This window comes from Diabrotica virgifera, chromosome 1 (assembly GCF_917563875.1).
Source record: "Diabrotica virgifera virgifera chromosome 1, PGI_DIABVI_V3a".
Taxonomy (NCBI): domain Eukaryota; kingdom Metazoa; phylum Arthropoda; class Insecta; order Coleoptera; family Chrysomelidae; genus Diabrotica; species Diabrotica virgifera.
Window position 1 is genome coordinate 122283597 of NC_065443.1, and position 24894 is coordinate 122308490.

General features: G+C 32.6%; 2 protein-coding genes across 2 annotated transcripts in view; one reads left to right on the forward strand and one right to left on the reverse strand.

Moving 5' to 3' along the window:
• The window catches only part of LOC114324354 (plexin domain-containing protein 2), a 168759-nt gene extending 159640 nt beyond the window's left edge, over positions 1 to 9119 (reverse strand). Inside the window, exon 1 of the mRNA XM_028272158.2 lies at positions 8827 to 9119. Within this exon, the coding sequence (XP_028127959.1) occupies positions 8827 to 8917 (91 nt within the window). The 5' untranslated portion in view covers positions 8918 to 9119. The remainder of the gene's footprint in view (positions 1 to 8826) is intronic.
• A 5466-nt stretch (positions 9120 to 14585) lies between these two features.
• On the forward strand, positions 14586 to 23070 carry LOC114324353 (uncharacterized). Its single transcript, XM_028272157.2, has 2 exons — positions 14586 to 14802; positions 22150 to 23070. The coding sequence occupies exons 1-2, from the start codon at positions 14722 to 14724 to the stop codon at positions 22327 to 22329; spliced, it is 261 nt and encodes an 86-aa protein (XP_028127958.1). The 5' UTR covers positions 14586 to 14721; the 3' UTR covers positions 22330 to 23070.
• The last annotated feature ends 1824 nt before the right edge of the window (positions 23071 to 24894 follow it).

Here is a 24894-nt window from a genome sequence, read left to right on the forward strand (position 1 = left end):
TAAGTTTGGTCTGCCACCATCTTATGGAACACCCTGTAAGATTTTAACTAATTTTAAAATGTGGAGTTTAAAGCTGCCTACAATTTTTGTCAATAACTTTTTTTTGTAATTTTTACTATAACAGATCTACTGAGCTTCCTCACACTAATCAATCACCCTGTATAATTTTGACTGGACTATATATTATTGCATGTAACTTTTCTTGTATTGTAAAACTATAGAACTTCTTTTAACCACTTATAGTCATGTGTTTTGGCTATCTGTGGGCAAATTTTCAGCCAAACATAAGAACGTGTATTTTGGGAATGGAGGAAAATGTAAAAAACAGTATTTTAACGTTTTAAAACCATTATTTTTTCCATTGATACTTTACGATAAAAAATGCAAATTTGTTTAATTAAATTCCAAATCACGGTAAAACTGCTTAAATTAATATTTTCAGAAAAAAAGAAGAAGAAAACGACAGTTCGACCTTCAATGTCTTATTTTTCCCCCACCCAATGTTTTTCATTGGAAGTGCCCCCAAGGCAAATTTCTAGACCCGCCACTGACGTGCACAGCTACGAAATACCACTTCTGGTGGGGTCCACCGAAACCAGTAAATTTTTTAAAGTGGTCTACGAGAAAAAATAGTTTGGGGACCTCTGCTTTAGACGAATTCTAAGTACCTTCGTTTAGGATACTGTCAAATTAACAAAGGAGGATACTTTAAATATTTGATTAGGTAGACATTAATTTAGCAATGTAGTAAACTTTAGTTCAAAGGACATCGCACACATCTTATGGAAAATATAATGTCACTCAAATTCAATAAAATTTATATGAATAGATTCGTTTTAACTTAACGGTCAAATCTTATCATTGCGCCAACTCTTAATTATGATTAATTACGGCGCAAATTGCAATTAAAGTTTATCGAAATCACATTTTTGGAGTCAGTAAAAGTGTCACTATTGCTCTGGGTGCTATTCAAAAGAAGCTTAAACCCCGCTGGGCCTAAGCGGATTAGTGAAACTAATCCGCTGATTTATGGAGTACCGACAATTTGGGTATTTTAAAATATTTTTTCTCTCTCTAACTTATGTACGTACCCATTTTATTTCAGATTTATTTATATCAATTTCTGCTCTTATTATTGAAAATATAGAGTTGGTGCAATGATAAGACTTGACCGTTAATTTAAAACGTATCTATTCGTATAAATTTTATTGAATTTGAGTGACATTATATTTTCCATAAGATGTGTGCGATGTCCTTTAGTTGTACCTAGTTTGAATCACAAAATTTATTGAGACGATTAGGCGTGTCTGGACTTTTGTTTTATCTTCTTAAGATATTCATGACTACCACAGGTAGTCGCTGCATTCTCGTTCCCAGTCTCCACCTCCGAGGTGTTCGATGTTGGGCAAGGTCTTATTCTAAATCATGAGCCCTCATAGCATGATTAATTCCCTTGTCCTGTGACTTAAAGGGTAGGCCTCTTTTATTTCTTCCAGGAGGCTGCAGGAGAATACTCATTTCAGCCAACTTGATTCCTCTATCCTCAGTAAATGACCAAACCACCTAAGACTTTTTTTCTCGATGCACTTAACAGTTGTTTCTAGTGCTAACATTATGTTTTTGATTTCTACATTGCGAATTTGATCTATGTATTGTAGAAATTCTGGCAGCTCATTGTGGTAGTCCACGTACTGCTGTAATTTGGCTTTTCTCTTCTTCTTTCATTGTCCAAACTTCGCAGCTGTTTCCAAAAACTGGATCAACAATGATTTTATCAATTCATTTTTTATTGCTTGTTCTAATGTTTATAGAGTTTAAGTACACCTACGACCTTTCATGACTCTTGGAGCCTGAATTCTCTATTTTGGCTACCTATATACTATTGTGTATCATTTTGTCAATCAAAGATAGAATAAAAATTTAATTTTTTTAATATAACGTGGGCACATAAATTTGATACACCCTGTATATTGATTTGTAACTATTTATTAGAAGTTAGCTTTTAAGCAGTGGGTTTATCCTTAATGAGTTTTTCCCTGAAGAATTAAAGACATTAGTAAATAAAGTGATATGAATAGACAATTTGTTTCGGGATGATCATTTTAAAACGGTTGCTTCGTTACTAGCGAGGCCAAAAGCCACAGGTAATTATTATGTTTAGAAAAATAATGTAGAGAAAGTTGGAATTTTAAGACTTTTGTTTAAGCCCCAAATCAATTTGTAGAATTGCCGAAAAGTAATTATCATGAGTAGAAGTATTTGTTTGGAAAGGGCATGGGTTTTTTCGAAAAAAAAAAGTGGAATGGGAATGAGAGAAGGTTGAATGTCCAGATAGTTTGGAAAAGGAGATTATTATGTGACCGGCATGGCAGAAGAGCAGTCAAAGTTTTCGTGAATAGTTCAGAAGCAAGTACCAGTGGTTGTTTGATAGTGAAGAGTGTAGCTGAAAGGTGGAACGAGAGACAGATCAATTTGAGAAGAAATACCTCTTTGATTCTGTAAAGTCCAATAGAGTAAGTTACAAGAACTATAGTTATTAAAATTATTTGTGACACCAAGTAAAAAAGATACTTGGATCTCAGGAGATTATTATTGTGAGAAAGAGAGGAGAGAATTTTGGAGTTTATTTTGGAACGAGTACTAGATAAAAGAGGCCTGGCTCGTGTTTTGGAGAAATAGTTGCTGGTATGCTGCTGGATTGATGCTGAAAACGGAGAGGGCTTTGATGGGTAGCCTAACATAATCAACAAGGAAAAGCTGTTTGGGTCAAGAGGAGACATCATTGTGTGTGAATCAAAAGGTCAGTCAATAATTTATGTGATAGATTTTCTTTATGTTCAGAAGTTAATTTTTTTGCGTAAAAGCATATGAACTAAGATTCCAACATTTCAAAATTTTAATAGGAAGTATAAGTAGTCCTTAACGAATACCTAAATTTGTTTGTTTAGCTTGTTTTATCAATGGTATCAAGAACAAACCGATAAATATTTGTTGAATTAAAATTAATTTATGTGGTAAAAGTTTCATTGGGACAGTTATGCCCACAGGATTTAATTGATAAATTTTCAGAGTATTGCTTTTGATAATAAAGATATTTGTATGTGCTTATTTATGGTATTTCTATTTATTTCCTTTTCCTATTTTATCCCGATAAGGATCAACTAAGAGATACTGAAACCACGAGAAAGGATAAGTATAACCTAAGATAATTTAGTTATTTTTTTTTGTATGATAAAAGGCACCCTGAGATTTTTCTTAATTTTTATGTATGATTTGTGACAATTGAATAATTAATTAAATAAATACTAATTCATATAAAAGTAATAAAAAGCAGATCATAGCAATACATATTTCATTGACTACAATATCAAGGTACTTAAGCTTATCCACTAGTTTTACATGTCAGTCAGAACTGCCCCTCAGCACCCTTACTGATCAATCGGAACCTTGAACCGTGCACATTACTAAATATACTGTTTTATCCAAACTAAGTTATAGATCCCATTTTCTATATTCTCTATGCAGTCTTGTCAGCATGAACTCCATGTCAAAAGAATCCTGGGCCAGCACTGCCTGTTTTGCAAAACTGAAGGTAAAGAGTTGAGCATCACTGATGATTATACTCATTCTTGACAAGGCTGCTTCCAAGTTTTCAGGGTTATTTCTACATATACATTGAATAACAATGGATAGAAACTGCATCCCTGTCTGAGCCCTTTAGTGGTATAGATAGCCTTTGACATTAAGTTACCCTGTTTTATGTAAGATACATTGTTTGTGCACAGTTTGCCAATAACTTTAACCCTCCGGTAGCCACGTCTCGTAAAGTTACATGAGTCAACACACTGTGGCACTTAATGCCGCACATATAAAAACGGTATTAGATGTTAAAAATATAAAAAATTTGTTAGAATTAGCGTTATTTTTAACATTTTATTGTATCACTTTAACATAATGTAACGACTCATACGCAAAATAACAAAACGAGTAGTCAGTTTTACAATGTAAGTAATCCGAAAAAAGAAAACATTTACTACAAAAAAAATTTCAAAAAAATTCTAAAAGAAAAATTTCTAAATACAAAATAATTGAATTATGGCCGGTTTCATCAACGACAAATAGTAGTTTATTCTATGAATAAAGTTATTCGACCAATAAACTGACATTTCTCCATTTTACTAACGTCAAATAAGATTTATTTTATTTATTTATCAAATAAGTATTTATGTACTCTTTGAAAAAATGGGTAAGGTAATCTCACTGTAAATATTTAAAAGAAAGTAAATTCGTCAGTTTAACTTTAAATTATCAAAATTATATTATTGAAACAAAATAAAAATATAAACCTCTAATAAATTTTATTCGACGAATAACTATTCATTGATTTATTTGTTGTTAGTGAAACCGGACCTTATCGACACACATTGCACTGAATTTTTTTCTCACTTTGATTTTTGCAAAAAAAGATATTAAACCCTCACTTCAATGCTCAATATCAAACTGATAAAACACTTCAGAAAATGCAATAGCCACAGGTAGTAATTAAACATAGTCACATATTATCTAAATTGATAGTGGTGTGTACGAAAGAATATTGGTAAAACTTAGTGAAACTTTAAAATGCAGCACGGAATACCGCGGTGTGGCCACCTGAAGGTTAAATAGATCAGAACTTGTGTCAATAATCTTTAAAGTCTACAATAATTTATTTCTAACTAAACTTTCTACTTTCATTTTTTTCGTTTTTAAAAGTTATAACTTCTGCCTCTATTTTTTGGGAATTTAAATTAAATTGATCTGAGACAAATTTGAAATTATTTGGATTTACCGAAAATTTAAGTACCAACATAATACTAACTTCATTTTCTTGGCTAAACCTGTCGTTTAGACTTTGAATCTCTTGTCTATTACAGTATAAAAAAATTAATAAAAAATTTTGTTTTTTCTTCTTTATACTTAGCCACAAACTCTATATCAGGATTATCATCCAACCTTCTAGTTTTACTAGACTAGATCACTTCCATGTAAGAGCAAAAATATTACTTCCATAAGTTACTGAAAAAGATCAGATTGATATTGACGGACAAGAGTGTGAAAAGTTTAAACATTCAAAATATAATTTAGCGAGTCCAGAAATGTATAATAATTAGTCAAAAGTATCGATGAAGCAGCTGAAGAAGCACAACAGACAGACAGAAAGCAAGAACTAATGGACAAATAATATGAATAGTGACAGAAACAAGAGACTGTAGCTGAACTGACTTTACTGAGCTCAAAACCCGAAGAAGATGGACGGAAATATATTGAAAAGGAAAATGGTGTAGAAAGGCAGAAAAATGAAACGTGGCATAAAAAATGTCAGGAAGTAGGTAATACATACAAGGGTAAGAACCGCAATATCCATTGAAAATAAGGATATTTTGATGTTTTGTCAAAATAAAATACGAATTTTATGAGAATTTACAGTGGAGAATTTACAAGGTAGAAATCTAAACATCAAAATAAATGAAAATATGGGTAATTCCCAATAAAGATAATAATATTCGCAGATGACCAAACCGTCATAGCCGATAATAAGAAAAATAACTATTCTAAATGGGAAATAAGCCACAATTTAACTAAAAAAATGATTTTATTAACGTTTCGATGTCCACATCGGATGTCGTTGTCAAAATACAAAATATTAAGTAATGATCCCATTTAGAATAGTTAAAAAATGCCACAGAGAAATAGCTTCAGAACAACATTAAGAAAGATGTGGCATATTAATGATAATAAATTTGGATAATGAATACTCAAAACGGAGACTAACGCCCGGTTTCCGAAAGGATGATCATCTCAAAAATTATGTAATCGACGAATAACAATGGATTAAATGCGTCAGAAACGTCAAACAAACTAGTTTTAACAACAGTAGACACCTGACAAAAGATTAATCGCTTGTTAACAGCCGATCATAAGTGTTTTGAGTCTCTGAAAGGTCGATTAACCAGTTTCGCTTGTCAAACGGCGGTAAAAATGTACTGTTACCTAATCTGAGATTATCTGTCGATTAACGGGCTGTTAAGAGTTTTTTTAGTTTTTTAATTACTGTAATTAACAAATACCGGGAAAAAATTGTCAAATAACACATATATAAATGAGATAAATCATATTATTCAATAAAAATAAGATTTTTTTATGGAAGAAATAATTTAAAATATTTATTTAACTTGCAGAACATGGATATCTGGGACATTTTTGTATATTTGATTATATAATTTATTTATTTATTTATTTTCAACGGGACACTGCCCAATAAGATTGCAAGTTTATAAGTCCAATATACATAATACATGTGTCAATAATAATAAAACTACAATAAAATAGTAATAATAAAACAATAATACAATAAAATATAAATATCACAAACTTAATCACATAAATCAGATTCATATATCACAATAATGAATATCCAACAACTACTCAAACAAACAAACATCTGAGGCCAGAGATGAATTCAGACTTCGGTGCAAAGAAATCTAGATCAGGTTGAGTGTTTGCCCATCTTAGTGCTCGAGATAAAAAGTTGTTATATGCATAGTTGGTTCTATGGATAGGAACATAGAATGTTTGATTTAATCAAGTTCTGCGGAGAGGTACATGAGACCAACCTGCTCAAGTAGCTGAGGACACAAAACTGTTGAATTAATTATGCCATAGAGCATCCTTGCATCCTTAATTACTCGTCGGTCACGCAATGGAGAGAATACCCAATTGGGTTTCAATTTGATAATAATTTAACTGATTTAACTCAAAAGGTATACCCAGTTTATATGCTATGTACCTTAAGAACTTGTGTTGGACTGTCTCGATTTTTGTTATGTAAATATTGTAAGATGGAGACCAAACACAAGAACAATACTCTAGATGAGGTCTAACTAAAGAACAATATAGTAATTTAATTACATCAATATTCTGAAAGTCTCTAGTGCATCTTTTTATAAAACCAAGCATTTGTAAAGATTTGGAAATTTTTGATGTATAATGTGATTCAAATAAAAGTTTACAGTCTAAATTAATTCCCAAATCACGAATTTCAGTAACCCAGTCAACAGTAATTTATATTTTTTTCGTTTAAAAAAGTAAGATAACAACGTTGCTAGACTTATAGAGCTATTTTTTGAGAGGCCAGAGCTCTAAAAAGCAGAACATATAATAATAATGATAATAGCGATGTAAATAAGAGGGAAAACGTGTGTGAAATTATAGCAGCTAACAATAAAACAGACAATAAAACAGCCGGTAAATAAATTAAAAATAAATACGAAAAGTAATTATACAGACCAAAAATAAAAATATGAGTATAAAATATTATAGATCATAAATAAACTGTTTTACGTCTCCAAATCTCATCACATAAATTTAATGCGTTTTATTTTTTTTGAAATTATCTAGCTCATTTTTAAAATGCTATCGTTAAATTCTTGCTCCAAACAAAAGTGACAGTACGTAAGAGAGAATGCACCTTTAGAGATTTGTTGTTTGTTTGGGTTTATATGACTGCGGACACTAAATCCATTCGCCAATTTTACTATTTTTTATTTTATTAGTCATTTTTTCGTATCTTATCCTAAAAGACCTTTAGAGATACAAAGATACAAGTTTGGATTTAGAGGTTAATATAATTGAAATTTTGAAGGATAACAGTCAATTCTGACAGTATCGATAACAAATTGTATGTCAGATCATCGATTACATGATCTATGATCGTGTAATTTTACAATAATTGGCGTTTGAGAAACCCATCACTGGTTAACAGTTGATCAAATCTGACAGTCGATTAGATGATCGGAGATTTGAATAACGTTTCGGAAACCGGCTGTTAGTGTTATAGTTAAAACCAGACAAAAAATATCTCAGCTTTGGGACAAACACAACAAATCTTGCACTAAAAAACAACAAGACGATATTCAGATAGCGAATACAAATATCCAGGAACAATATTTATCAAGAAAGAACAGACAACCAAGGAATTAACAATAGAATACTGTACTTATATTAGCTGACATGAAACTTAAAGGAGAGATAGACAAATTCATCCCAATAAACCTGCTTGTTAGCAAAATTAAGGGAACTTAATGCATGTAAGTTATTATTTATGTCTACTATGTAATCTGAGTTTATCTTTTTTGTTTTTTGGTTGGTTTTTCATTGGAAGTTCCCCATAAGGCAAATTTCCCCTCCCAAGGCAAATTGCTAGAATTGTCACTGCCTCTGGCAGGAAAAAATGTTTTTGCTGACTTGGCAATAATAAACTGCAAATATTCACTAAAATTACGCAAGATTGACAACTCATTACGCAAAAAAAATGTACACAAAGGGGTTATCTTAGGTCATTATTTTTAGATATTTCAAAACAAGATAAAAAAATCTGTCTCATTGAAAATCTTCTCGATCCGAACCTGCCCAAGGAACGCAGAAAAGTAGGAAGTACTGGCATCCTGTACACTTTGATTCACCCTTTATTTTTTCACCCAATTAACTGTATTTACAAGGTGTCTGTCTACAAATAATGCCCAAAAAACGTACTGAAAATCAAGAACTAAGGAATACATTAATACACTCCTGTTACTGTTTACCAAATTAAGATCAAATTTATTCATTTATTAAGTCTTTTCACCCACGTTTTCCCTAGTATACGCAAGTTATTATACTTGTTGACCTTACAGAATACAGTTAAAAACAAAAATAAGAGTGCAACAGGTAAGTAAATAAGTGGATTTGCAAATTCCAACGGCGTGAACTGATAGGGTGGCAGTACAAGAGAACCAACAAATGGCTTACCTATTTCGCCTAAAATCACCGGTGCCGGAAAGATTAAACACAAACACACAATAATTAATGTCTGTTGGCATGTAAAGAACCACTTCGCCATGTTTATTCCACACCACGCGCTTTCAAAGACTTAAATTATAATAAACACGACGCGAGATAACTAACAAAATCACCAGCATCAACCTCTGTCAAGTTTCTTGAACAACTAAATAAAATAAAAAGGAAAAATGGAAAAAAAGGAGACACAAGGCAGAACACGTCATAAAAAGAGTGGGAGTGGGAGGATAAGGATGGATTTAGAATACGATTCTGTGGCCTTGGTCGTTTTACGCAGAGGTAGCTGAGTAACTTTTCTTCACAAACGTGAGGGAAGCGCTGTGTATCCTTATCTGCTAGACTGAAAACTCACGTTGTTATCTCTCTTTAATGATTAGGTGAATGTGTAGTCAAACCAGTACCTGAATCATATACAGGGATGGCTTTTCAAAACCATGAAGATTTGACTAAAACTATTTCATAGTATTCATAAATTTCATAGTATTCATAGTTTCATAAACTATTTAATTTGTAATTATACAAAAACTGAATTTTATACGAATATTATACGAATCACATTCATATGGTAATACACAATAAAAGTAAAAGTGGAAGATGAACTAACTGACCCAATAGGGAACTTGCATATATTTTTAACCTTCCGATGACCAACCTTTTTTTGTTACACGGATGACCAAGGGATGGGGGGAAATGGCCCCAGGTCAAAAATGACAATTAACAAAAAAATTAAGTTTTTTTTTATTTTTATTTTTTTTTATTTTTATGGCATGGACTTTATGTCATTCAGCCAGTCACAACATGAGTATTAGTGTCATGTGTAGTGTGTATGTTGAGTAAGTGTCTTGTTACTTTGCAAAGTCGACGTCATTAGCGTAAAACTACTTAGAATTACACATAATAAACGGTATTTTACTAAACATCAACTTCAGAGAATATTTTTTATTAGTAAAATATAGGGAATTTTTTTTATTTCAAAATATGAGGATATCGAGAATGATATTAAAGTCAAATAAAAAAATAATGAGTTAAAATTTGAAAATACTTTTGAATTTATTAAAGAAAAACATACGCTGGGGTCACAATTTCCCCCGCTTGGTCATCCGAAGGTTAAGTATTACAATAGTATTAAAAAGAATGTGTGTGTACTTTGTACGCACGTAAGAAGTTATACTTCTATTATATGATTTAAACGAAATTAATATACTTTTTATTTATATTTTGTTTAAATATTAAACTAATTTATACTTACTACTTCTCAAACATTTTTATTAGAACAGTGCCAAAAATTAAAATAATAAAAGAATAAAACACACACAAACACATTAAACAAGCCACAAATGATGTCTGAACATTAATTGTCGAAAATTTTTTTAACTAAATACGTATTTTCTGAAAATACAATTATATAATAAATATACTTACAATCATAAAATGTATTAAAAAAAAACAAAAAAGAAAGTTTCTATTGGGACTCGAACCAGCGCTGATAAGAGCGGTTGGTATTGGAATTCATTCGCCTTCTCCGCTTAGCCACGGACACTATGTGTCATTATTTACGAAGATCGACTAACTAAACGGATTAAACTTGTGATATTTTGATATTTTGAAAATTGATCAAATTATTTTAATTTTGAATTGAAATGATTTAGAATTGAAAAAATACAACAAAACATAGAGTAAAAAAACAATATATTAGGTGAATATTGATAGAAATTTTGATGGTAATCAAATTATATAAATAAAAGTATTACATACTATGTATTTTGGCAGATCAAATAGGTAGGTTTATACCCATGATACATTAACAATTATTACGTACCTGTTGCTTCTAAAAACTATTTAAAAGTCACTACAATATTATAAACTTTTTTGTTTCTGTCCTCACAACAATAAAACTAATATATTATACATTTGTTTACCTTTACCTTTACCTCCAAACCACAGCTGCCATATCGGATAATTTTTGACATGTCATTTGAACATCCAATCAGAACAAAGTTATAATGCGCATGCGCCGGGCTGATAGGTTTTAACATATAAAAAAATCACCCTCTATCGCCGGTAAAGAAGTATAACTTCAAAAATATAAGGTAACATGATCTTAAAACGCATGCACGCAAAAAAAAAACAAATATTTTTAATTCATACGCTTATTAATAATTACGAGGCTTTGAAAATCCTATAAAATTCAAATTTCTTCCGAGGCGCGTAAACAGGGTCTGACGTCACGACCCACGGTCTACCTGCCATCGACAACAAAAGCGCTAGGATATTTCGAAAATATTATTTACAAATTCATTCACATTCACTTCAAACTCTCATATAGAAGTTGATTATATAAATAAAAGTTCAAAAGAAAAAAGGTTGTTTTGGGCATTGTATTAATTCCAATTTAATCAGAGCCGCAAACAGAGCCGCAGGTTGCCTGAATGACACAATATGGAGAAATAAAAATATCGGAAAAGAAATGAAAGGCAGAATTTACAAAACAGTAATCAGACCAATAATGACATACGCGGCAGAAACACGACCCGACACAGAGAGGACAAAAAAAATGCTCGAAACAGCGGAGATGAAAACCCTTCGAAAAATCGAAAGACTCTATGGGACAGAGCTAGAAGTACAGATATACGACGGAGATGCAAGGTGGATAACATTAATAACTGGGTAAGAAACAGAAGAATAGAATGGAATGACCACATAAGCCGAATGACAACAAATAGGATAGTCAGGACAGCGAGAGACGGTTCCCCAATAGGAAGACGATCAGTGGGAAGACCACGAAAACGATGGAACGACAACTTACTAGAGGCACATTGAAAAAAGAGACAGAGTCATGTCTATACAAAAAGAAGAAAAAGAATAGAAGACATTCATATGGAAGTTATATAAATAGAGACTTGGAACCTAGCCTAACCTATTTATGCTTTTTCTCATGAGGATCTTTCAGTGAGTCACAGTTTTTCGATTTCCTTCTAACGCATTAAATTGCATGTGACAGAAAAAAAAACGTACGTCGGTGATTACATTTCGTCGGTGACATTTATAACATTTATTCTAGTTGTCAATAGATGGCGCTATAATCGAAAAAAAATTATTTACGAATTATATAATATATCTATCTACGAATATAATTCTGTTCAATTTATAAGACTATACAAATTAAAGAAAATACCATTTTATAAATGCAATAAACACAATTGATTTGATTTTACGCCAAATTGCAAATAAAATGTGACAACTGTCAGATTTAACTAAAATGTCATGTCACTAATATGTATATTATCACGGACTTACCTTTTTTCTATCATTTGTGACGCAGTGAAAAATGCTCATGAAAAGAAGCATATCTACTAACGTTTCAACTTTTGATTCAGGCTCGAACATGTAAAAAAATATAATATATACCTAATGTAGGCAAAAAAATGCGAAGAATAGGGCTTTTCATCGATTGCCATTTGTTTCGAGCTTCTGTCATATGTTGTATAATATTAATATACACGGATTATACGACATATGACAGAAGCTCGAAACAAATGACTGTGAATGAAAAGCCCTTTACCGCACCTACGATAAGCCTCATGAGTCATCTCCTAAAAGTGTTCCTAAAAATTATCCAAAAGAGAATTTACAGCCTCTGTGAAAGTCAAATTGCTCACAACCACTTTGGGTTCATAAATGCTGTTGCTATGAATGAAAGAGGCTTTGTTCTCAATCATTCTCAATACAAGTCTTATTCCAGAGATGCAGAGACGTCAATTGCGATGTATACGCATGTCTGGTTGATTACGAGAAAGCGTTTGATCATGTGTAGCTCGCCAAGATGATGCAAATACTAAAAGAAGCAGGAATTAACAACCAAGATCTGGAAATAATTAGAAACCTTTACTAGAGTCAGACCGCGACTGACTCTCAGAGTGGAAGGTGAACACACCGAATATGTGAAGATCATGCGTGAAGTGAGTACTCTGAAAGAATATTTATCGAAGCTTAGCACGAAACTGCTAAAGGTATTCTACTCAATGGGTACTGGTTAAACAACATCAGATATGCAGATGACACCATAGTATTTGCTGACAACCTAGAAGACCTACAGATCCTTATGAACAAAATCAAGTATTACAGTCAACAATACGGACTTAATATAAATGTAAAGAAGACAAAGCTTATGATCAGTAGCAAGAAAAAGACAACAGAAGGTCAGCTCTACTTCTGTCAAACCCCTGTTGAAAGAGTGACGCACTATAACTACCCTAGCACCATAATAAATGAAGAATGGACCAAAAACGAAGAGATAAGAGCAAGCATTGGAGGAGCTAAATCCACCTTCAACCGGATGGGGGCTTTCTTTAAGAGCCACAACCTCTATCTTGGTATAAAATTAACAATGCTGCCATGCTACGTCTTCTCTGTTCTTTTTTATGGAGTTGAAACATGGACTTTGAATGAAGATATGTACATACAATCATGTTTTAATTTTTTAATATAATTTACTATTTTTATTGGGAATTAACCACAATTTTAATTTATGTTTACTTTAACGTTTCGATTTCCACTTCGGAAATCGTTCTCAAACACACAAATGAAACAAATTCGTTTTGTTACTTGGTAATACATTTGTACCTTTTATAAATAAATATTCTGTTAATAATTTATTTTCTATAACGATCTCATTTTAGAACTAAAACAAAGAATAGTTAAGTGCTATGTTTGGTCTGTACTTGTATATGGTGCAGAAGTGTGTACACTAAAAGTACAGACTACAGACCATGAGCAGAATTGAAGCATTGGAAATGTGGATTCATAGACAGATGCTGAAGAGACAGCAAGAACAACAAACTAATGACGGAGTTCTAAGGATGGTCAACAAGTATAGGTAACTGCTTCTTCTTGTTGTTCCGTCGTCTAACGAAGGTTGGCGATCAACCAATAAAGCGTTTATTTAAATGCTTCTATATCTTTTGCAACGTGAAATGTCTGTTCAACACTGATGTTAGTCCAATCTCTGATATTCCTCAGCTCAGATAACTGCTAAACACCGGGAAATGTCTTATCTGGGACATATATTGTGGGGATATCGATTAGAATACTACATACAACTGATCTTTAAAGGCAAAATAAAGAGTCGTAGAAGAGTAGGAAGACAACAAGTTTCTTAATCAATTATTTCTAATGGGAATAAGCCACAATTTTACCAAAAAATGATTTTATTAAGGTTTCGAAGCCCAAATCGGGTTTCGAAACGTTAATAAAATCATTTTTTGGTAAAATTGTGGCTTATTCCCATTAGAAATAGTTGATTAAAAAAATGTCACAAGGAAATAGCTTCAGAAAAACAAGTTTCTTGGTTAAAAACATTCGTGAATGGACTCAGATCAGATATCAAATGCAGGACAATTATGCAGAAGATCGAGAAGCCTTCGCAATGGTGATCGTCAACGTCGGATAGTACTTCGCAATATTGATGTAGATTTTTCGTGCCTGTCGCAGAAGTAGACCACAAACTATTTAAGTATATAATTGGACGGTACGAATTATCTCGTAGTCCTTACAGATTGTTAACTATTTTTTTTTATACCATATAACTCCTATTTGGCACTTAATATTTACATTTATAATTTAGAAAAAACTTTTAAGCCGACTCTGCAAGACGTGCACATGACAGAAGATGTCAAAGAAAGTGGCAACTGGCAACTGACAGCACAGCTTAACCAAAACAAAACCAGCTGATAATTCAACAATCTTTGCGGATATCAATAAATAACAACAAAATAAGTTTGTATCTTTAACATCGCTTGAAAGGATTATTGATTATTATAAAGATGTAAATAAAAAAAAATCAACCTGATGGAGCCAGCTACATTTGTAATGATCAGTCCATTTGAAGACTTTTTGTATTTATTCAATAGTGTGTTATTAGGAGAATCGGTATGAAAACAATTTTAAAACCTGTAAAATACTTAATTTAGTTAATTTGAGAATATTCCACATTTATTTTTACAGTAGAAGCTCTTTATTCACGGGGTATATGTTCCGCTGCAAATATAGAAACCATGAATATGGAATGGTAATTTATATGGGGTTATAGGGGATAGGGGCTCTCTTCCTAGGTGATGAAATAAAAAAGCAAATACATAAAAAAATCAGTTTCATTTTGAAGCTTTTGACCATACATATTGATTAATTACATATTATTATTGTCAGGTTTTGGCAATTTAGTAATTTTCTCTTGCTTGGCAGTTTTTAAAAACTCTTTCAATTCAGACCGATATTCTGTCGTGGAATTAGCAATAATTTGCCTCCTAAAAATAAGACTTCGTTCCATAGATGGATCAATTTTCATAAAGAAATCACAAAGCTCATTTGCCATCCTTAAACCTTCACTATGATTTTTCAAATTAAATTTCATGTTTCCAGTAATTGTTGAAGCCTCTTCTTCAATTGGTTGTGAATTTAACATCTCCTCCAAGTTATTTTTAGTCAAATCTTTATCTTGCAATTCAAGCAACTGAACTTTACTTGATTCTATCTGTTCGAATCCATCTCATCCTGTTCCACTAGAAAGTTAGAGTTTGAACTTGCACAGATTCTTCCTTATTTCCATAGTTTTTTCCAGCATCATTTCAATGTGCATGGCTTCAGTTGCAATGATTCTTTTATGTGTATGACACATTCTGCTATGTAAAATTTCTTCCAGCATTCCATAACATTCATATCAGGATCACATTCCATGTCGTTCAGTATCATCTTGAAGATTCATCTAATGTAATAGAGCTTATAGGCCTGAATGATTCCTTGGTCCATATGTTGAAGTAAAGCTGTCATATTGGGAGATAAAAATGTTACTTTTATATTTGGATGCATAGTTTCAAGTACGCGAGGATGACCTGGTGCATTGTCCAAAACCAAAACTGCTTTAAAGTTTAAATTCTTTGATTTCAAATAAGCTTCAACTTCAGAAACAAAACAATTCCAGAACCATTCACAAAAATAGCTCTTGTAACGATTTCTGATGCTTGAAATCCTCCATCTGTACATTCATCACCACCACTACCCCAGGTTCTTTAAAATGTGGGTAAAGGCGCTTTGCCTTTTTCTGGATCATTGGACTATCAGAGGCATCCTTTTTCGCTTTCAGTCTTCGACCCATGATGACAACCCCACTTCCATTTTTTCTATTGCTGGATCACAAAAATTCTCACTGACAGTGAAGTTGAAGCTACAGACAACTTTATTTTATATTCGTATTTTTTATCGATCACACTTTCCGAGGCGTAAATGATCAAGCATTTGTATTTTCACTTAAGAGGAAAGGAACATTTTAACGCCTGTCAAAATTTTCAATGTATTTTAAATGTAATCATTTTTTTCGAATCCTGAGAAAACTAATAGGTATTTTTGAAAAATTTAAACGCAGAATGAAAGATTACCTTATTACCAAGGGCCGAAAGTCCCTTAGAATGAATAAAAAGTTTCTTTTGAATGAGATATTTGAAATTTAAAATCACACTACATTTTCTCTTAGTTTTTCACCTGTGTAACTTATTAAAATAAACATTACAGAAGTTTTCAGGGACTTTCGGCCCTCGGTAATAACGTAATCATTCATTCTGCGTTTAAATTTTTCAAAAATACTCATTAGTTTTCTCAGCATTCGAAAAAAATGAATCCCATTTAAATGGCATTGAAGCCGAAAGTTCGTACCCATCCCCTTAAGCGGTAACATTGATTTTTTTTTTGCATCGAAACTCACTTTTTATTTTTTTTATTAGCACATTATAAATTAGGAGGACAACGAATGCTGAGGACGGGTTGACAGAGGACACTAAATGCCTTTTATTTAGGTATATTGTATGTACTGATGTACCGATTCGATCTGTGAATAAAGAAATCTCAAGCCGCGAATATAAGAATTTGATTGATTTTTTTTTAATCTGCAAATAGTAAAAATATGAATGAAGGATGCACGAATAAGGAGCTTTTACTATATATAATTTAGGGTCACCTAGGGTTAGTGTGACAGCAGTGTTAGTGTGACAACATTAAATACTAATTTATATTGTGCTTTTATTTTACATATGTTATATTACATAATGTTTTATATTACATAATGTTATATTACATAATGTTTTGTGCTTTTATTTTACATAATGTTATATTACACTTCTATTGTATTTCAACAGATTATTTAAAAAAAAATTGTTTCAGTCCCTTCTGTTTTTTAGGTTAAAATCATAGTATTTATTTATGTATGTATTTTAATTCGAATTTGAAATTCTGATATATTAGTCCAAATTTTGGATTTCTTTAAAATTATTAAGTATTTTCTATGGGAAATAAGCCACAATTTTACTAAAAAATGAATTTATTAACGTTTAATTTAATTTAATTTAAACATTAATTTAATGAAAGAAGAAGTCAATAGAAAGAAAATACCACGATTAGTAAGTCAATAACATATCGAGTTAGTACAAATTTTATATTTTAGTATTACTTATTGTATATCTATGTATTATTAATATTATTTATAATTCAAACATATTAAAGTCAGAATTTGGTATTAGTTTTTTGAAGGTAAATTAAATGTAAGACAAAATACTTACGATGTCAGGATAGTATCACGAGGTTTTTTCCTGGTTTTCCCTCGTGATTTACTATGGAATCTCTAACGCGAGAATTTTACTGTCATCGTTGCATTTGGTTGTCTTTTTAAAGACAAATCACATGCTATGATTTTTTGCGACGGATATTCTTGAGTTGGGATTGATTTCATGTAATCGAATGAACTATCTTTTAGTAAAGTCGTCCCAGGAACGCAACTCATAAATATTGGCGATATCATTTTAAAGTCTTCTACTTTAAAATGTATAATATACGTCTGAATTGCCAATATAAATGAGTCAGATTAAATAAATTATTAGAAGAATTTTTTTACTTAGCAACAACATTTTTGTTTATTTTAATAGTATTTTGTATTTTGACAACGAAACCCGATTTGGGCTTCGAAACGTTAATAAATTCATTTTTTAGTAAAATTGTGGCTTATTTCCCATAGAAAATACTTAATTATAAAAATGCCACAAGGAAATAGCTTCAGAACAACATTCAAAATTATTTGTATTTAATTATGATTTTTTCTCTGCATGGTATTGCATAACTTATCTAAAACATTTAAACTTATTTTAAAGGCCCAATTGTCTTTATCTAATAATTTTTTTTAGGCATGTCACAGTAATCCCACAGATTTTCACAATGTGGGGTTTCTGTGACAGTGAAACATGGGTATAGTGTGACATGTGACACTATCACCACTTACTACCATAGTTTGATCAGGTTATGGTTGACAGTAACTTGCAACCGTTCATCAGAAGAACAAGGGATCGCTGGTTCATCATCTATCACTCTATTAAAAGAGCATCAAATCACTGGCCAATCCTCCAGTCCATTACAAGGGTATGTTGGCGAAATCACCGAACTTTCTGTTGGGCAAGAAACACCAGGGAAAGTGTTTGAGCATATGCTTCTGGAAAAGATAGTTCAAACTAGCGTAAAAAAGAAAGTTAAACGAAGATTTGATACTGCAGAAATAATAACAAAAGAAGAATATGTACATCACTTCTTTAAAGACAAAAAGGCGGAGTCCATTAAAGGAAAACAGAAAACCTGTCCAAAAACAATCAATAAAAAGTCAAAGAAAGATGAATCTGACAGTGATGAGGAGATAGAAGATATGTCTTTAGGGGAAAGTGACGAAGCAGAAGAGGAATTCTTAGAGGAAACTGCGACACCAAAACCTGTAAACGAGGAAGATATTAAACAAGGCTCTTTTATAGTTGCAACTTTTATGGGTGGGAACTGCTTTTAGGTATGTGTGTGTAATAATTGAAAACTTTGATCACACTAAAGATGAAATATAAGTGGTAGGATTAAGAAGTGTTGATAAGGATAAAAGGAGTTTTGTTGTTAATGAAAGACAGTTCATTTATTAGAATGTCTCAGATTAAAGGAATATTGATGGATCCAGGGCCGGACTGGCTCATCAAAAAGGCGCCAACCCAAATTCTAAAAAAGGCGCCAACCTAATCTCTGAACTAAGGCGCCCGACCACCCCCCCTCCTAAACTTTTTTGAAATCCTAATGCATTGAATATTACTTGTAAATTTTTTAAGTTATATTGTTTCATTTATTTATTTAATATGCACTACAGGCCTTGTGGGCCTAGGGCTTTACAATTTTACAATTACAACTTTACAATTTTATATAATACACATGGTAGTATATACTAATGTCTTATATTTAATTTTATTTAATTTCTATGTAAAAATTGCTGCACTATGGTTCTCCACTGTATCCTATTTTTCGCTTTCTCTTTCTTTCTAGTCTGTAATTTCCATCGATCATATATCGTTCTGAAACTTTTCTTGTCATCTTTTTCTTGGACTACCTCGTCTCTTTGTCCCAACTGGCCTACTTAGCAGTACCTTCCTTGGCATTCTTGCTCTATCCATTCTCTCGACATGACCTGCCCACCTGATGCTTTGTGCCTTTGTGTATCTTGTTATACTTGGTTCGTTGTAAAGCATCCTTAATTGTTGATTGGTTCTTCTTTGCCAACCGTCTTCTGTATTTTTCCCCCGAAAATAGCTCTTCGTACCTTCCGTTCCCACCTATCTATCATTTCTTCTTGTTTTGTTTAGCACCCATGTCTCACATCCGTAGGTGACTGTTGCTCTTATTACGGTTTTGTATATTCTGGTTTTCGTCTTTCTCGATAGGTACTTTGACTATAATATTTTTTTTAAACTGTCGACCTTTCGGATACCTTTTGATATCCTGTGCTTTAGTTCATTTTGCTCGTTATATTAAGTTTACTTTGGAATAAACTTATTAAGATGCCACAAAAATATAGCTTCAGTTTCCCAGTAGGTGCCTATCCCTTTTAATCCGTTACACTCTTTGGTACTCTCTGGAGACTCGAAACCAATTTTTGAAACGTGTGGGTAATTTTTCAACTACTGCTACAGAATAATATACTACTACTACTACTACTACTACTATCGGTTTACAGAGCCCTCCGACGCCTTCCGACTTATAACCGCCATTCTTCTCTGTTTAATCACAGACCTGGACTTTCCTCTAGTTCTATTTCAATTCTCTCCCTCCAGCTTCTTCTCGGCCTTCCTCTTTCCCTTCTCCCTTGTGGTGTCCACGCCAAAATCTGTTTATGGATCCTGTCATCTGGCATTTTCTGTATATGGCCGTATCATTTTCGTAAGGTCTCCATTTTGTGGAGACTTTTGTTTACACTTTTAAGTATGGTATTGTATATGATCTGTTTGTTCGATTTAGATATTGTTTGGTCCCACAGAATGCCGTTCATCATGGATATCGCTTTTCTACCCTGTATGTTTCTGTCATTTATAGCAGCATCGAGTATCTCATCTTGAGTTATCTTCATACTTGTATTCATCACAGTGTTTAATTTCTACCCCATCATCTAATGTAATGGACTGCTTTGTCCCTCCAATACACATGGCTTCAGTTTTCTTAATGTTGACTGCGAGGCCCCATTTGTTAGATTCTTCTATTAGCTTCCACGTCATGTAACGTAAGTCGTCATGATCCTGAGCAATCAGAATTTGGTCATCAGCGAAACATAAAGTGTATAATGTGGTCTCGTCATTGAGAGGAATTCCCATGCCATTTTTCCAGAGCTTGAGTGCTTGTTCCAGAGTTGTTAGGCCACTCTGGCTCTCACGGCCTTATATTATAATATAAACAGCGGATATTGATACTTACAAAAGGCGCCCGAAGACCTTCGAGGGCGCCGCGCGTCATTTCTAAACTATTAACATAAAACTCTGGGTGCCATTTTCGGGCTATAATGCTGGTCTTTGATTATCTGATACGAGTTGTATTTTGTTATACTCACTGGCTTCGTTATGTATGATTCTGGGGTGCAACAATCCTGTATGTATAATGTAGTCAGGCGAAAGGCGCCCGAAGGTCTTCGAGGGCGCCGCGTGTCACATCTAAGCTATTAACACAAAACCCTGGATACCATTTTCGAGCTATGTTTGCTGAAAACTGTACCTGTATATTTTAAGCTAATTGTAGGATGTAACACTCTTATATTATTATAACAGAAACGGCGGGTATTGATACCCACAAAAGGCGCCCGAAAGTGTTCGAGGGCGCACCGCGTCGTATCCAAGCTATTAACTTAATACCCAGGATCTCATTTTCAAGCTATGTGTGCTGGCCTTTGATTATCTGATAACTGATACGAGTTGTATTTTTTTGTATCCGCTGGCTTCGTTATGTATGATTCTGGAGCGCAACAATCCTGTATGTATAATATAGTAAGGCGAAAGGCGCCCGAAGGTCTTCGAGGGCGCCGCGCGTCACATCTAAGCTATTAACACAAAACACTGGATGCCTTTTTCGAGCTATGTGTGCTAGACTTTGATTACCTGATACCTGATACGTGTTGTATTTTGCAACCACACTATGCTTAATTGATCTTTGCTTCAAGGAATCTTTGTGTAAAGTTTTAAAAAAAATTTCAGCGTTTAAATTTTTAATGGAATATGAATGAAAGCAAAAGGCGCACCGGCCCGGGGGCCGGTGGGCCGGCGGCCCAGTCCGGGCCTGGATGGATCCGATATTATCCCTTAATGGTGAAAGAATTCGGTATACTTTTAATGGAAAGTTGATGTTTTTGAATGTTGGATGTTACTGAATTTGTAAAATAAGAAGAGGTTCTCAATAAAATTCGTACGTTTAATAAAAAATTAGTGTTTTAAATGAGAGATTTCACATTTTTTTTCTAAAGTTGTCGAATTTTTAAATGCCAAAAATGATTACAATATTTTTGTAATGTCTTTCTTTGTCACACCAAGGCACACTCAATCCTAGGTGCTTTCAAATGGCAAAAAGAGCTAGTTGTCACACTATCCCTAATCATAGTCACAGTAACCCCATAATGAAGGGATAGTGTGACACCTTAACCTTTTAAATAAAACATGTAGAAGGAATTTTAAAAATGCAACATGCGTATTCACTGTGCAATGATTGTGACAATTAATCAGAAAGTCTTCATTAAAAATCGGAAACCGTTCAATTAAAAGCAAATATATATTTTTTTTTATTTTAAAATCAAATTTGCATATTTTTACGTCACACTAACCCTAGGTGACCCTAATTAATTTGAGAATATCCCACATTTGTTTTTATTTAGTCTATTACTATTATCTAATTTTGGGTTATTTTTAGTCAGTGGAAGATATAATTCTCCTTGTGGGTACCTTGGTAGCATTTGTGGCTTTCATACTGTGGTGTTGCTTTCCTGTGACACGCAAAGAATCCCCAGTACCCGGCTTGCAACCTTTGGACAAAAATGCCAAAGATGAAGGAAAGTACAATCAGCTGACATCAGATTATATATCTACCTAAACTTCTACCAACAATATGGGGGTATCTATGAGCATTTATTTTTTCCCGTAGCGTTTGCTGGCTAGCTAGATGTTTAGATAAATATTGAGTTGAAGAGTGTTCCTTAACACAATATAGAATGTTTTGATTTGTTTAACAACTAGTTTTTACTGATATCTTTAAATATGACTTAAATTTTTCTGTCAGACATCTCTATATGTTTTTCAAGGGCCAGTATGAATTATAAAACTACAATATTGTAGTTGCTGTAAGTTTTGAGTTTATTTAACAGAATACACAAACAGCAGGCTGGATGAAATATGGCATATTATGGTATGATAAAAGTGAATAAATAATAATACTTATTCATACTTTTAAACAACTTTTAAGCAAGATAATCTTTGGAATAGATATGAAGAGATTAATTTTAGAGTTTGACTATTGCAATAACATAGGAAGGGTTTATTCCAAAAACAGAATCTGTCAAGAAATGAGAATAACCATACAGTCAGGTTTTGGAACTGTTTTCTTTTGGTATGTATAAGATAAACATTGTAAAAAGGAAAAAATTCCTCTCATTGGCTGTATACCATAATAAAAAATTACTAAGGAAGTAAAACTTCTCTTGTAGGTATGTAGATGGTATATAAATTTATTAAAATTTTTCTAAAAAGATCCAAGTTGGATTAAAGTGGGTACATCACTAGTACAAAACACAAACGTTTTCGGACTAATCAGTCCATCATCAGGTTGAAACTTCAGATCCAAAGTAGTTGGAACTAGCTACACAGGTAGGTCGAATGACCTTACCATGATAAAAATTAAGCCATTTAGGCTACAACAATGTCGACAATAAGTCGATGTTAAAAGAATACAATTAGACTATAATGGAGTCTTCATCTTGGCTTCAAACTGAACTGACTTTAGAGTTTGAAGCCAAGATGAAGACTCCATTATAGTCTAATTGTATTCTTTTAACATCGACTTATTGTCGAAATTGTTGTAGCCTAAATGGCTTAATTTTTATAATGGTAAGGTCATTCGACCTACCTATGTAGCTAGTTCCAACTACTTTGGATCTGAAGTTTCAATCTGATGATGGACTGATTAGTCCGACAACGTTTGTGTTTTGTACTAGTGATGTACCCACTTTAATCCAACTTGGATCTTTTTAGAAAAATTTTAATAAATTTATATACCATCTACCTACAAGAGAAGTTTTACTTCCTTAGTAATAAATATTGTGTATCTATGGGATTAGCCACAGTTGTTTGTAATGACAATTTCGATTTCCACCCCGGAAATACATACATGTGAGCCACATGATACACATACATTGCCTTCACCAATGTGCGGACGGCGCACGCGCACATGTATGCCATTGATTATACACATTTTTAATATGTGTTTTTTTGTCCATTCAGAGTATACCTAAGTCTTAGGATCAGACATCTGCATGCAATGTGTTAACAAGGAAGATTGTTTTTAAATAGTGCGTAACCATAAAGTTGTTGAGGAGGTTATGTGTTGTCAAAATTAAGGTTGATCTACTTGGACATGGTGTTGTAGGCCAATGTGTTGTACTTAGCCATGCTTTGGCGGAAAAGATCTGAGGGTGGATGTTTTATGCCCTATGGTACATAAAATTCTGATTATTCTGTGTGTTTGTACTTTACAAGGTTGTGTGTCTGGGAGTATAATGCCCGATTTCACCAACGATACCTAAATATTTAAGAATTACCTAAGTGGGTTTAGGTACTTCCTAACTCTAAAAGGGATTTCACCATACGATAAGAATTGCCTAAACCACTTAATCATTACCTTACGTTAGGATACGGATTTCGATCTCCCTAAACTTTAGGTATTACTTATCGTTGACAGTCGGGTTATATTTTTACAATTTTGACTAATGTACTTGTGACGTTTGTCAATAATTTGCTTCTTACCTTAATGTTTCTGTTATTCTGTAATATTAGGTATATTATTAGTTGTAATTTTGTATTTTCTTTTATATTATTAATATAATATGTGTTGGAAAATATAGAAAATCCTTTGGAGTTTTTTACAGGTCTATTGACAAAATTATGTAGTCTACCTACTACCTAACAAACTAGTGTTGTGTTTCAAAAACCCATTCATGATATAACTAAAAGTGTGTCATTAAAAAATTAATAATAAAAGGCAATTTTCAACATATTATATATTTTAAAATTATTTCAATAATGGCAATTCAACTAACTTCAATTTTTCGTCATATGTGAAATTTACAACTCTTCTTTTCCTCCATTTCACTGTACATACACAAATAGCATACAAGACTATATTTATTATTTTCAAACTTAATGCACAAATAACTAACTACTAAATAAAATAACTATAATAGTACAAAACTGAATAATACCAAATTGGCAAACAAACAATAATGACAAATAATCGAAAAAGTAAGAAAATGTCATCTTATTCTTCTTTTTATTTATCAAAAATAGTTCAAACGTACCCTAGGTAATACCTAGGAAAGCATTTCCTAGATAAGCAGTTCTTTTAGTTGTGAAATGCGATTGTTCCTAAGTATTGACTTAAGAAGTT